The sequence below is a fragment of the Chaetodon auriga genome, chromosome 2, assembly GCF_051107435.1.
Source record: "Chaetodon auriga isolate fChaAug3 chromosome 2, fChaAug3.hap1, whole genome shotgun sequence".
NCBI lineage: Eukaryota > Metazoa > Chordata > Actinopteri > Chaetodontiformes > Chaetodontidae > Chaetodon > Chaetodon auriga.
The window spans coordinates 24,852,449-24,865,816 of NC_135075.1; the positions used below are offsets into that span (position 1 = coordinate 24,852,449).

Genomic DNA, 13,368 nt, shown 5'->3' on the forward strand with positions numbered 1-13,368 from the left:
TTTCCCCCAGATTTCACTGTCAACCTGAAGCCCCCAACTCACATATTGATGCCTCAAGGAGGATAAAATAAAACAGCAAGAATTATGTGAATATTATTATGACAAAGATCAGATACAGGAAATGTTAATTAACTCCTGAAGGGGACAGTGAATGGCAGAGGTCCCCTGAGGTGACTCATTTCCACAGCAGGCCTCCTGCGGTCAGATCACAGCATAATGTCTCAGCAAGCATGCCTTCCCCTATAGGTAATACAAAAAAAAAAAACTACACACAGACGCATGTTTACTGTGCCTATAAACACTACACAACCACTTGCAGAGATTTGTTTACATATTCCAGAGTATTCAGTGTCAAAAAACCCTAATTACTGTGACACAATGTTAAAAAATCTAAAATGAAAAATGCACACAGTGTTTGCTCTTTCCATTGGTCCATCCATGTTAGGCCTACTGCTCTGCACACCAGTGACCAACAACCTGGACAAGAGGACCTGTGGGGAAGCTACGATGTGGTGGCACATAGCAGATGTGATAAAACCCAGAGAGCTGACAACATACAAGAGCAACCTGATGGTGAAAATGAAAAGGGAGAGGAGACAAAGAAAAAGACAAGACTATTCAACCAAAAGCGGAGGTCAGGTGATCATAGGTGATCATATGATTTTATCGGGAAAATCACGTACTGCACCAATTGTAGAGCATACGGCAGTGAGAAGCGGAGGGGTAAAGACAAGTAGTTAAAACCATAAAGGATGACGAAATTTCCATCGGCCAAACATTGTGACTAAACAAGCAAAGACGGTTTTAGTGGAGTCCGTCTACGATGCATTTATCATGTCAGGCGCAGTCGCCTGATGGAGAGCTAGGAGAAGATCATGAGTCCACACATCAGCACAAAAGACTCCTGCACAGTCCTTTACACACTGTCCTCTACACTTGCAATCAGAGCACTCATGAAGTTGGTCAAATGTGACGAGATGGGAACGCCGTTCACAACAGCACACAATACATGTGATAAGCAAGAAAGGTCAACCGCTCACAGATATGACCATCGAGCACTGTGCTTGTTAAGCAGCAAGCATAAACTCATTAAGTTTGCGACATGGCTAGGTTATTCATAACGTTAGTCAATTCATGTTTTCTCAAGGGTGAATAAAGGCCTGTAAGTTGTAAGTACTTAAAGGAACCTAAATAGATCTGAGAAGAAGCTCGAGCAACCACAAAGTTCCTGACGGCTACAGTTCAACAGACAGCGCAGTGATGGAAGAGGAGCTGGTGGGGCAGTTGGGCAACAGCAGGGAAGATGGAGGTGTGTTTCGTGGGTATTCGATCAGTGGACAAACCAGATGTTAGCTTCATTGCCGATTCGCCCTTCAATAATGGAGAGTATCTCACATTCTAGGCATACGCTGTGAACAAAAGACCCCCGCACACCATCCTCTACAATCAGAGAAATGTATTCATTTCAACATTTCAGCGCACAGACGTTCATCAGGTTATTCTTCTGATTGCAAGTGTCGAGGACAGTGCGTGGGAGCCTTTTGTTCTTTTTTTTTGTAAACAAAATGAATGACTACACAGAACATTAGAAGTCACTGATTTTATACAATTTTTGTAAAACATGTCATGTCTTAGACCTATTGTTGTAGATTTTGGTGACTCTGCATTGTAGGAGCTCATCACCACTTTGAAACTGTGCTGCTGAGGTCTGGGGTGAAGGTGGGGAAGGTCCTGAACCAGGAGACTCTTCTAAAGTCAAGGCCGTACCAGGACCCTGGTAACCTCCTGGCCTGAGGTCATTTGGCAGCGAGGCCAGGACTGACCAGACAGGCTCCATGTGGATGCCCTCATCCTTTGCATCATTGCTTCAGCAGATGATTGTTGGTGGGGATTCAGTATCATGAAGCTGGTCAAAAGTGACTGGCAGGCCAGTCTAATGAGTCAGACCTTGTCAGACCTGCTGACTTTACAGCTGTACTCTGCTTCCATCTCAAAGTGTGATTCAGGCTCAGCCATCAAGTTGTGGCATGCTGGAAGCCTCTGGTCTCGAAGGCCGAAGGCCATGAAGCAGAGAGCCCGGCAGAAAAGGGATGGATGTGATGATGAAAGCGTTGAGGATCTTTCATTTCTCTCCTTCACTCTTACATTCACACATACAACGTAAAGTAAAATTGCTTTTAGGACTTTTATAAATTTTAGTTGATTAGACAAAATGAATTTGTTCCCTACTGCATAGATTTCTTCTGCTTCGTATTATATACTGCTGTTAATAAATATTTAAATAGACAAAGTTTTTTCACTAGTTATTATATTTTCAATTAATCATCTGCACCCATACATAAGAACTACTCTCTTTATGTCTTTGTCTTAATCAGTTGCAAGTCTTCATACAAAAGAAGGTTTATGCACAACTTTATCAAAGCTGAACACTTGATGACTGTAGTGTTAACGTTTTATGCAGTCTTGATTTAGGTGTTCACAGCACTCATTTCCATTTAAAAGGGTTCTAAATCTTCACTCACTTCACCTCACATAAATTGCAGCACACCATAGTCAACTGTAATCAAGTAAAACATCCCAACAAGTAACAAGTGAAAATGCCAAGAGGCCAGTAACTTCGGAAAACCACTAGCCACAGTGGCTGGTGAGCAAAACTGACTGTCAAGCGGAGAGGGGTTTCTATTATTTTGTCCACCCTTTTGAACTCAATGAGGGCAGAAACCCCTCTCAGTAAGATGGAATGCAGTTCAACAGCACCAAAATTAATAACAGCCTCCAAAATGACCATAAAGACGAACCAACACCTCTGAAACGTTGTAACCTTGGGGGAGGGGGGGGGGGCAAAAGACTGCATTCGTTTTAGCCAGATGTACTTAATAATCTGGCAACGGATGACCAAATGTTTTTGGTACGGTCATGGTGAAAGTGTATGCAACCACATCCAGTCTGCATTTTAGAGCCAAGTCTCACACGCGTGTCTGAAGTGTGCATTTTCTGTACATGCGCTGCAGCATGCAGGTGGATATGTTGGTGCAGTCACTCACGCTGTAGACTGCAGCGACTCCAGGCTGTGTGGGGAAGATTCGGTCGTCCAGGGATGGCTGAACCCGTGGGATTCTAGAAGTGCGTTGAGGAAAACTCTAAAGACAACTGCAGACCAGAAAGCTAGATAAGAGTTAGACGCTCAACAGGTAAGATTCCTGTCATGTTTTAGGAATGCATGTCAGGCCCGTTTAAGTCTGAATATTGCTGACTGAACCACATGAAGAGACTTGACCTCGTATGTGTTTGTTGTTTTATCAAACACTGACAACTCTGCTGAAATTACTTCCTTCTACACTGTATGCAATGCATTTAGCCGATTCAGATCCACAGGGCTTTCCTCAAACCCCGATGGCTCGCGTAGTTAGATTTCAAGGATCCCCCAACCACTCCACCCCGCCCAAAATGCCCCATCTCTGAGTACACTATGTACCTTCACCATTTTGCAAGTGTTAAAGGGAAAATCTGAAATGGATTTCCGGACCACCTCGGACAAGAGGGCAGACAGAGCAGATCAGACAACTGCAAAGCAATAACAAAGGTACAAACTTCATCCGATATTAACCCTCTTTTCTTACACTAAAAGCAGCATAATAGGTCAAATAAAAACCCTCTTGCCCCAACAGTTGCAAAAACCCACAACACTCCTAGCCCTATTAATGCTTAGGTGTGTCTGAACACAAACCACAAGATAACTTTCTGTCAGGCCTCTGAAACATGTAATAATGAGACTCACTTAGGACCCAACACTCAGATGTTAGAGGAGACAAAAGGGGGAATGTGCAATCGCCGCATAAAAGAGGGAAGCCCTGCGGTTAGTAACCTGCTCAGGCAGTTGTCTCTGACAGACACACTCACAGACTGCTGGTCACATGGTTTATGGGAAACTGAACGTCTGGCTTTCTTCCTTTCACTCAAATCACGCCCCTCTTTTCCCCAGGGCAGGATTATAATAGAAAAGAATTATTTCATACAACATGTTGTCCCACTATGTTGGAAATCAGAAATGTTTATAGGCACACTCCGAGGCGGGGTGAAAAGCCAGTGTTGTTTGGGGGAAGGAGATACTGCATATAGATAACAGTCCTAGAGCACATTCATACTGTTGCACTCAGCTGTTCACCTTACAAGTAAACAAAAATAGTTGTGTAACAAATAAAAAAAAGGAGGTGAGACAGAAGTTCAAACCCGACGCTGTCACCGCCGCACAGCCGACCAATCACGGCACGAAGCGGGTGTGAATGTCAGATCGCCTGCCTCAGAAAGCTACCATCCGACGAGCAGTTGTGACAGAGTAAACTGGCCCCTTAAACCCTCTTCCTTTACTCCGTTCTCGCCTGCAGGGGCCGTCGTCTCTTTTGGCCCCCTGCCAGCACCGCTACTCCTAACCGACAACAAGAGGGAGAGAGGGAGATATGGAAAGAAAAGAATCGCTTAAAAAGAGGGCTACGTTTCAAAAAGCAGAGGCACAGCAGGAAGCGTTATCTGTTTCACTGTCGGAGAATTTGGGAAAACAACACGCCCACCCCCCCAACACACACAGTGCACGCACACAAACACACACGCACACACACTGAAATTAGGAGTAATTAGAGGCTCAGTCTCTTCATGCTGACATGATAGTCTAGGTGAGGACAAGCACAATTACACTGTGCTATGGGCAACACGGTATTTACGTGTTTATCTTTTGTTTCGCTGTGCCAAGAGTATCAGGAAGACTGAAAACAATCCACTGAAAGTTGTCTATATTTTTCAGCGACTTGGTTATTACCTTTCATGATCTGAACAGTCTTACTGTGGTGCATCCAATGCCACAAAGCACAAAGCCGGTTAGAAAATCAATAGTAATAATCACTTGCAAATGCTTCTTGACCCAGGTGTGGTGGGTGACAGAGAGCGACACGGATGATAGGGGCTATCAACAGTGAGGCAACCTGATCTGTCTGCTCTACATGACCGCTGGCGGGTAGGGGCAACTGTGTCAGGGACGGTGAACAGAAGGACGGCAGCAAGACGTACATGCTGCGAAACCAGGGTTCAACCTGCTGGAGTCACAGGAGTGAATCCACCTGTAGGTCAGGGGCTGTCGCCAACAGTGGCAAGAGCAGGAAAAGCAAAGGCAGAAACGACTGGGTAAGATGAGATGTGGAAATCTTCCAGGTATTTTGGCAGACTGGATCTTCTTACAACTGCAGCCAAATTGTAAAAACAAGAGATTATTTAAATGGCTCAAAGCCAGTATGCAGATTTCTGTTATCTCAGAAGGAAAACACCTGTAGTGACAGCAGAATGTTGTTTAGCCAGAAAGCGGTAGGCATACTTTTTGAACACTTGTGTTGAGCCTTTAGCTGGAATAGTTTTTCATATCACGTTCTGGGGGAAACTCAAAAGGCGATACAGAACATAACATCTATTCCACAGCAAACTGACATTTATGCAACACCCCAAAGAAATGGATTTAATTGAAAAACACATGCAGTTTTGTTTGCCCTCTGAACAACTTGCAAAGTAAATCTACTTCTGTGCCTAAAAATGTATTTGTTTCAGACAATCTGCGGCAAAATTTCTCTACAAGTTTGTCTACGAGTGGACGTCCATTCATGTAATATGATGCACTTAAACAACAAGATTCTGTACTTAGTTTTGCAGGTTTACTGCTGGTGGTAAAAATATTCCAATGCCCTGGATACCAGTTTGAATGTTGTTGCGCGGTCATGTTCAGGTGATCACACAGGGAAAACAAAATGTCCTGCAGTAAAACACCATCTAAGTCCTCCATGTGGGTGGCCAGGTAACCAGATGGATGCAGACACTTTTAAGGCAAGCTCTACGACATATATCAGGCACAGCCATGAAAGTGGCTGACTACACTAATTAGACATTTAGTCATTAGTTTGATGTCCATTAATTTTCTGCTTGAGGAGAAAGAGCAAGCACAATGTCAACTTAGAGACTTCAGGCAATAAGAGTCTCAGTGTGGCTGATCATCCAACATTCGACCCTCACTGAGGCCGAAGAAATTTAGCGTCCAGATGAAGGAGGATTGAAGGTTCGTAACCCTAAATGAACTACGCTTCAACGATCCCGGGTACTAAAGACACGGGCCACAGGTTTCTTATGACACTGTCTGCAAATATCCACATTCATGCATACATTGTGGAACGAAGCTCACATTTGAAAGCTCCTAATGACGCCGGACCGCTGTGTCGATTGTTGTTAATAGGCAAAATTTGGGTCTCCAACAAGTCTGCTGCCACAGCCTATGACAGGCACTTGCTGACCCTTTGTCTCTTAGAAGATCATAAAGTAGCTTCAGCCACTCCTCCTTGACCTTTGACCTCTACAATGACCTGTAAGCCTCAATTAGGAGGTAAAAGCTGCTGTGGCTCCTGCTTCATCATTAGCTTACTGTAAAGCCATTAATGTGCTAAGTGTATGAACGGGAGAGGAAGGGGAAGGCAGGAGGAAATACAGCCTCACAAATAGCTGGGGTATGATGGGGAGGATGCTACAGCTCAATAAACTGCAATCTGCCATTCCTGAATAAATTAATGAATCGCAGCTGTGTAGTTAGCAACCTCAACCCTGAATAAATCACATGAAAAACCCAAGAAAACAAGGCAAGTGAGGGTCAGGAGTGAGAGGTGAGCTTCGTTTTTGCTGACTTGACTGCGCTGCAGACAAATATCAGTAAATCAAACCCTAATGTCTGCACTTCGACGTAATAAAACACAGGCAATTTCTTTGGCACAGCAGCGAGTCTCGTGTTACCTAAATATGGCATGCATTTCAAGAGCCGTGTCTCCTTCAACGACACAGGCTACCTGGAAATCTCAGTGCAGTGGGTTGTTCAGAGTGGAGGCACAGGAAGTGAGAGGAGACGGCCCAGATGGTGCAGACACAAACCCTTCTTCTCCCTGCTGGCCCACTGGCCACTCTTAGAGACACACACACACACACACACACACACACACACACACACACACACACACACACACACACACAGTTGGATAAAGCTCACAAAGCTCTCACTGCCTGCCTGCTGTTGCTGAGACTGCTCTTTCACTCCAGTATGAACGACAGGTGATAGGTTGGTGGATTTTGCTTGAGCAAGCCAAATCTGAAGGAACAATGGTTCTGGATTTCTACAGCACAGATTGTGTTTGGTTTTAAAGGAAACAGGTAGTCAGTCTGCACTACAAAGGAGGTAGATGCAGAAAGAAACGTAAAAACCAAAATACCAATTGGCCCCTCGGAGGATAAATCAAGTTGTACTGAACTGAAATTAAAATAATAATAATAATAATAATAATCTGTTACTGTTTAATGGGTAAATCCACATTCAAGCTACCACTTACTTTGGGTTTCAATTACTAATAAGACCATGATGACATGATGATGACAAGGCCAAGTATTTCTAAAGCCTGAGACGATTTCACAAGGCCTGTACAGAGAGGACTTCTCCGATTTAAAGATGCTCCGAATAGTTTTTAATCCACGTAAGCTGAGTCTGCTGGTGCCATTCCAACAAGTGATGATCTGAAGACCGACACATTGCATTCTTTTAAGAGAGACATGGGAACTTTCAACCGTATATCTACAGTGTATATTTGTTGGAGGGTAAAACTCCACTGGCAGCCAGAACGCTGCATTGTGCATCTCGGAAACGCTGCCAAGGTGTGTTCAAAAATGTAAAATGCTTCCTGTTAGTACAGTCAGTAAACACAGTGGACGTAACCTTGTCCTTTCTTTATCTTGCAGTGACAGCTACCCTCTGTGAAACACAACTACTTGAGAAAACATGAATTAGTCTGATGGAATGGATAAGAATTTCTGTTGCTGCATTGTGAGTCAGACACAGGTGATAAATTATATGAGCCAAATTGCACTGACCAAGAAATGAAGAATTTGCTGGGAGACCCTGCGGCGGAAGCAGAAACACAGGCCAGTAGTTGGAAACTGCAGCCAGGAATACATCATCACGAGGTTACTGGTTTATGTTTAAAACAGCAGCAGCACTGAACTTAGCCAGCAGTACCACTTGCCTGAACAATGAAAACCGACCCAGCTGACAAAAAACGCCTGCCAGTAGAAGCCAACAGTGCCAACAAACAGCACTAAACTACTCACCAAACGCAACTTTCACCATGAAATGTCTATTTTTTATTCAGATTAGGCTTTGAAGGAAAGGACTTCTGAAATGTGTGACAACAGAGGACTGAAATAAATGGCTGACACCAACAAGAGCATGAGAACAGGGACAGCTGACAGAAATGGTTGCTTAACATGACTAGCGCTGCTTTGCTGTTTACAGTACTTCACCTATAAACCCTTATCAACTCTGTCTGCAGTGCATTCTAACAGTACACAATATATTGCATCGGTACACTTAGAAGACACAGCATAAATTCTTGCTCCAACAGCAACATTGACACTGTATCGGCAAAGGATGTTGCACTGATTGTTGACAAGCGGGCGTGATCATTCTCAACTCCACCATCCGCTTTACTGCATCACAGTGTGGGTGGGATGGATCTCCACACACACGGAGTTTGTTGCAAATACCGAGTATCATAGAACAGTTCAAAGCAATGTGATTATAACCAGAAGACGACAGCTTTTCCATTAATTACTGGTTGTATTTGCTTTTTCTAGATTGAATATAGCTGTTTATTCATGATTAAAGAAAACATCCACAATGATGTGTAAATGCGACTAAAAACACTGACAGCGTGCAGAATGTCTTCCTCGACAGGCCACTCCCTCTCTGGAAAGAACAGTCCTGCATGCTGGCTCATAACAACTCAGCAGTTTATTTATAACACCCCACAGTGAGTATGCTCATGAGATCGTCGTCTCATGCAGGCTGCGCACACCTGTCCTGAAATACAGGACTACTGTGCTGTGTGAGCTCCCAGCTGGGCACGTACATTTCATAGTTGCATGTCATAACTAACGCTGGCTGTGGCTACATGCCCGGCTCCCAGGTTGAATTAAACATCGCTGCTTTATTGACAAATGCTGTCATCCCTTTGTCCAAAGAAAAACACAAACCATGAGGACAAAGAACTGAAGGAAAAAAAACTTGGAAAGTTGTGAGGGAGAAAAGGAGTGGGCCTTTTCAAAGGGAGATGAAAGTACTGTACCATGAAAGCTGAGGGGTTGGAGGGGATGCCCGGGGAGACAGGCAGGGGAAAAATGGGGAGAAGCCCTGAGTTTTCTCAGCTGGGCCAGTAGTGGGGTGAGGTGAGCTGTGGGGGGATGGAAGGAAATGAGGGAGGGCTGAGGCAGGCTGGGTGACCTGGGCCTTTGTTGGCAGATGGTGGGAAGCGCCACCTTGGCCTCTCGCTCTGAATGCTAAGCAGTACTGCCATTGTCTGGAAAGTGCAGCAGCAGACGCATGCGCTGCGCGTTTCTCTGGTAACCAGGAACAGAAACAAACTGTGCCCCCCCCCCCCCCAGCACTGCACACATACACGCTTCACCACCCTGTTTCTCTGAACCCCTGTGCATCTCAGGACTCCACAAAAGAACATGTCAACATCCTCAAAGTGGGAATTCCAATACAGCAGGAGCCAAGGCCAGACGGACCGTAACGTGCTCCCACACTCCTGACCTCAGAGGTCTCCAGAGAGTGAGAGGTCAGACAAGCGGCGACACTCAGAGGGTCTGTTTTCATATAGATATGAAAATGAAATGCAGTGTAGTCCAGTGCAGTGCAGTGCTGTCTAAAACTGGGTCCAGGGACCATCAGGGAGATGTTGGAAATGACACAGAGGTCCCAGGACAAAGCAGACTAGTGTAATTTTCCTGCAAATTCACTCATTTGATGTCAGAACAATTTATCCTTTCTGTAAACTCCCACCTACTGCACAGATGGTTATGTAATGCAAGAAAAAAGTCATACTTTATTATAGTGTACGACATTCAACAATTCAAACTGAACATTAAATGTAATCCAATTAAATTCCACAGCACCACAAACCATAAACTCCAGAACGACCAAATAGTTGAAACAACGCCTCTTCAACACACTGTCAACAACAAAACTAATAAAAGTAAACTTCATAGATGTAGGCGTTGCTGTGCGGCTGTTGCATTGGATTGAATTAAAAGTACATTAGCTAAGTGAACCTTATAGACTAGCATGGCATCAGTGCTTTCAGCCCAATATTCCAGGTGTGGATATAATATCACATACACTTTATAGAGTATTGGATGTTTTGGATTAAACTTAATTGAAGCGTGTTCATGATATTACCTCTAACCCCTGAATACATTCTTTCAGGTTGTATTTAACAAGCTGGATTAACTCTAATCTCTTGATGACATTTAAAAGCTACAGTAACATCAAATTGTCTTTGAAGAAACCCACTATTGCACTATATGGCAGTCTGCCACAGGTTTGTACCTGTACACTTCATACAGACACAGGAACTCCTACAGTACACGAGTGGATCAATAGCCATAACTTCATCAAGAGGAGTCAAATATTGCATTATATTGAACAAACTACGACTGACCACTTTAGTCATAGTTAAAGCTAAGCAAGAATGATCACAAGGAACCAAAAAGTCAAGTAGAACAAGTGCGCCAAAGAGGGGTTCTGTCTCCTTCACTGAAAGGGAGATATTTACCATTATTCTTGTCTAATCTTGTTAAATATCCCTATCCCTTAAACACAAGACATCCATTGAGTAAAATGAGAGGGTGCAGTTCTGTACTCAACTGGTGGGCACTTACTACCATAGCACTCAAAGTAGGGTAAGCAAAAACTAACAGTCGTTTCAAAAGCCTGGAAAGTCAAAAGGGGACATGGCTCAACAGATAAGGAGATCATTATCTTCTGTCTTGTGATAGACTTACTCATTTAACTCACAAAGAATTCAAAAACATCACAACACACTGTAAGCAAGAGAGGGTTTCACACCATCACCTGGCATAAGCAGCTCCTTACTGCCCCTCACAGATGTCACAAACACAGGGCGGCTGTGATCGTGGGTGGCAGGAAATCAGGTTGAGACATTACACCCCAAAGCTAAACCACAACAGGGGTTGTCAGATCACACTAGACACATCTCTCTGCCACTGGCAGGCAGGAGACGTCAACTTAATCCTCCCTCTCACAATACTGCCACCATGCTGTAAATAAAACAGGAGGTGACATAACCACTGTGACTTCACTCCACCAAAAGTAGGGTAGAGTAATACTAGATTTATCTCTGTGTGGAGTCAGAGGTGAAGGTGCATTTTGAGGAAATGACAGTGCAAGTACCCAGGACAATAAAGGCTGAAAGACCCACACACTGCATGATAAATATTTGGAGACACATTTCTGGGAGGACACAAACGCATCATCGTAGTGTAATATCTGTGAAGCACTTCAAGACTTATCAGTTGATGATGCTTTAACAAGCTGTTCATATGAAATCATAAACCATTTACTGTCAAGAAACTAGCTAGCTACTTTCTTGGTGCTAATTTCTACAGGCTGTCATCCTCAGGGCTCACCGGCCCGGGCACTGACAGGCCCGTCAAGGTGCACCGTAGCACCCCTTCAAAACGGAGCTAATGTTATATGAAATTGGAAAGGACGTTCAATCCCCACTAACCGGGCCTCATGTGGGCTAACGTTACCCCGATATTAAGCCACGGGTCATCGTCCTGAAACGGATGAGGCTTTGCTCCCCTGCGACGTAGCCTGCACTGACTTGTGCACTTGCTAGCCATAGAAGCTACCGTTAATTTAGCTGGCTGGCACAGTAACGAGGCTAATGCACCTTGCTAGCCAACAACGGTAACTGAACAAAGCCGGTAACCGGTGTGGAAAGCCTGATAGCTCGCCGGTAATGGAGCTTTCCCACACCAAATAACGTCAACTCATGTATCATTAATCTAAAAGCCAATATATTCAAATGACAGCTATATTTAATCACAAACGTAAGTAGAATCAGTAGTGTAGCAGGAACTCCCAAAAATCAAACTGACATTTCCGTTAGCTTTGACAACCGGCTTGATAAGCTAATGTTAGCTTACTTAGCTAGCTAATTGTCCCCTCCCCTCCCAGCTCCCTCCAAACGAAACCATCATCCCCGCATCCAACCAATATTATCTATCCCTAATAAAATAACAGCGTGTGGTACTGCCGTAATGGAGAGTCAAATGCATAAAATCATAAGACGTGTCTGTTACCCATGTCAAAGGATACTGAGGTGGTGGTCCAGCGCCGGGCTGAGGAGCTGTTGGGGCTCCCGGCGGCAGAGACACGGAGGTCAGGGTAGCCCGCAGTTGGCTCGACGGAGAGGGGCCACTTCCAGGTCCGCTAACTGCGACAGCGGCGGGTTTGGGGACCACTTTCGGTGGCAAACTCATCGCAAAAAAATCAACAAATAAAAACAATACCTCAATAAATACTGATAAAAACAACGCCTAGCTTGCATGCATAGAGCAAGCGTAGCAGATTCTTGAAGCAGGCCCCAAATCCCTTTAACGAACTGGGATAACGAAGCTCGAATAGCAATACAAACGTCTTTTTTTCATGGAAAGTCGCTGTTCGGATCAGCGGTGCTATTCATGGGGACGGTGGGAGGTTTAGCCTCCCTCGCCCGTCCGGAACCTCTGCGGATCCGGCTCGGTTCGCTTCTTTCAAAATAAATAATCGCCACGATCTTCAACCTCCTTCGGCGATCTACCTTTTCTTCTCGACAAGTATGTTTTCTATCATTTTTTTCTCACAGAGATGAGAGACTTCGCCAACATGGCGTTGCGGCCGCTTCCAGCAGTCCGGGCAGGACAGATGATTCGGCAATTCTCGGCCAGTTACGGCTTCGCTCGGCTAATCAACTAACCTACTATCAAACACAGATACAATGCCTGGCTCGTGTGTCTGAAATATTGATTTTAATTTTTTTTTTTTTTTTTATTACGTGGTTTCAGACTCCTAAACTTGGCCGATAAAATTAAAGATTAGTCCAGAATGTAAGAACATGTCGCTGACAACGGATAACATTAAAACTCAAAACAATGAAAATAAGATATGCTTGATTACATCAAGTTGGACAAATTATTCTAGTAATTTGTGTTTCTACATGGCCAAAAATCCTTCACATCTAGTATTCACATTTTTACAGTCTAGTTGATGCCTGTACTCTGCACCAGCAGCAGGACTATAATACGGATTAATGAGTTATTAGCGCCATCTACCGTCCTCCTGGCTGCATCGCATCCGCAAGTGAGTACTACCTAAATCCTGGCACACGTCTGCGTAACAAAAATATATGTGCGCGCGTGTGTGTGTGTGTGCGTGTGTTTGTGTCTGTGAGCTCA

At 44.3% G+C, this 13,368-nt stretch overlaps 1 protein-coding gene across 13 annotated transcripts in view; it reads right to left on the reverse strand.

Annotated features, from left to right (window-relative positions):
* eif4g3a (eukaryotic translation initiation factor 4 gamma, 3a) overlaps window positions 1-12,836 on the reverse strand; it is a 49,341-nt gene extending 36,505 nt beyond the window's left edge. For 10 of the 13 annotated variants that reach the window (XM_076742725.1, XM_076742670.1, XM_076742734.1 and 7 more), the window contains exons 1-2: window positions 12,251-12,836; window positions 3,045-3,117 (exon numbers count right to left, since the gene is read on the reverse strand). In XM_076742725.1, coding sequence (XP_076598840.1) covers window positions 3,045-3,117; window positions 12,251-12,414 — 237 coding nt within the window. In that variant the 5' untranslated portion in view covers window positions 12,415-12,836. Of the gene's footprint in view, window positions 1-3,044; window positions 3,118-12,234 lie in introns of all 13 variants that reach the window. The other 3 variants (XM_076742706.1, XM_076742680.1, XM_076742699.1) reach the window with 2 other exon arrangements.
* Between the last annotated feature and the right edge of the window lie 532 nt (window positions 12,837-13,368).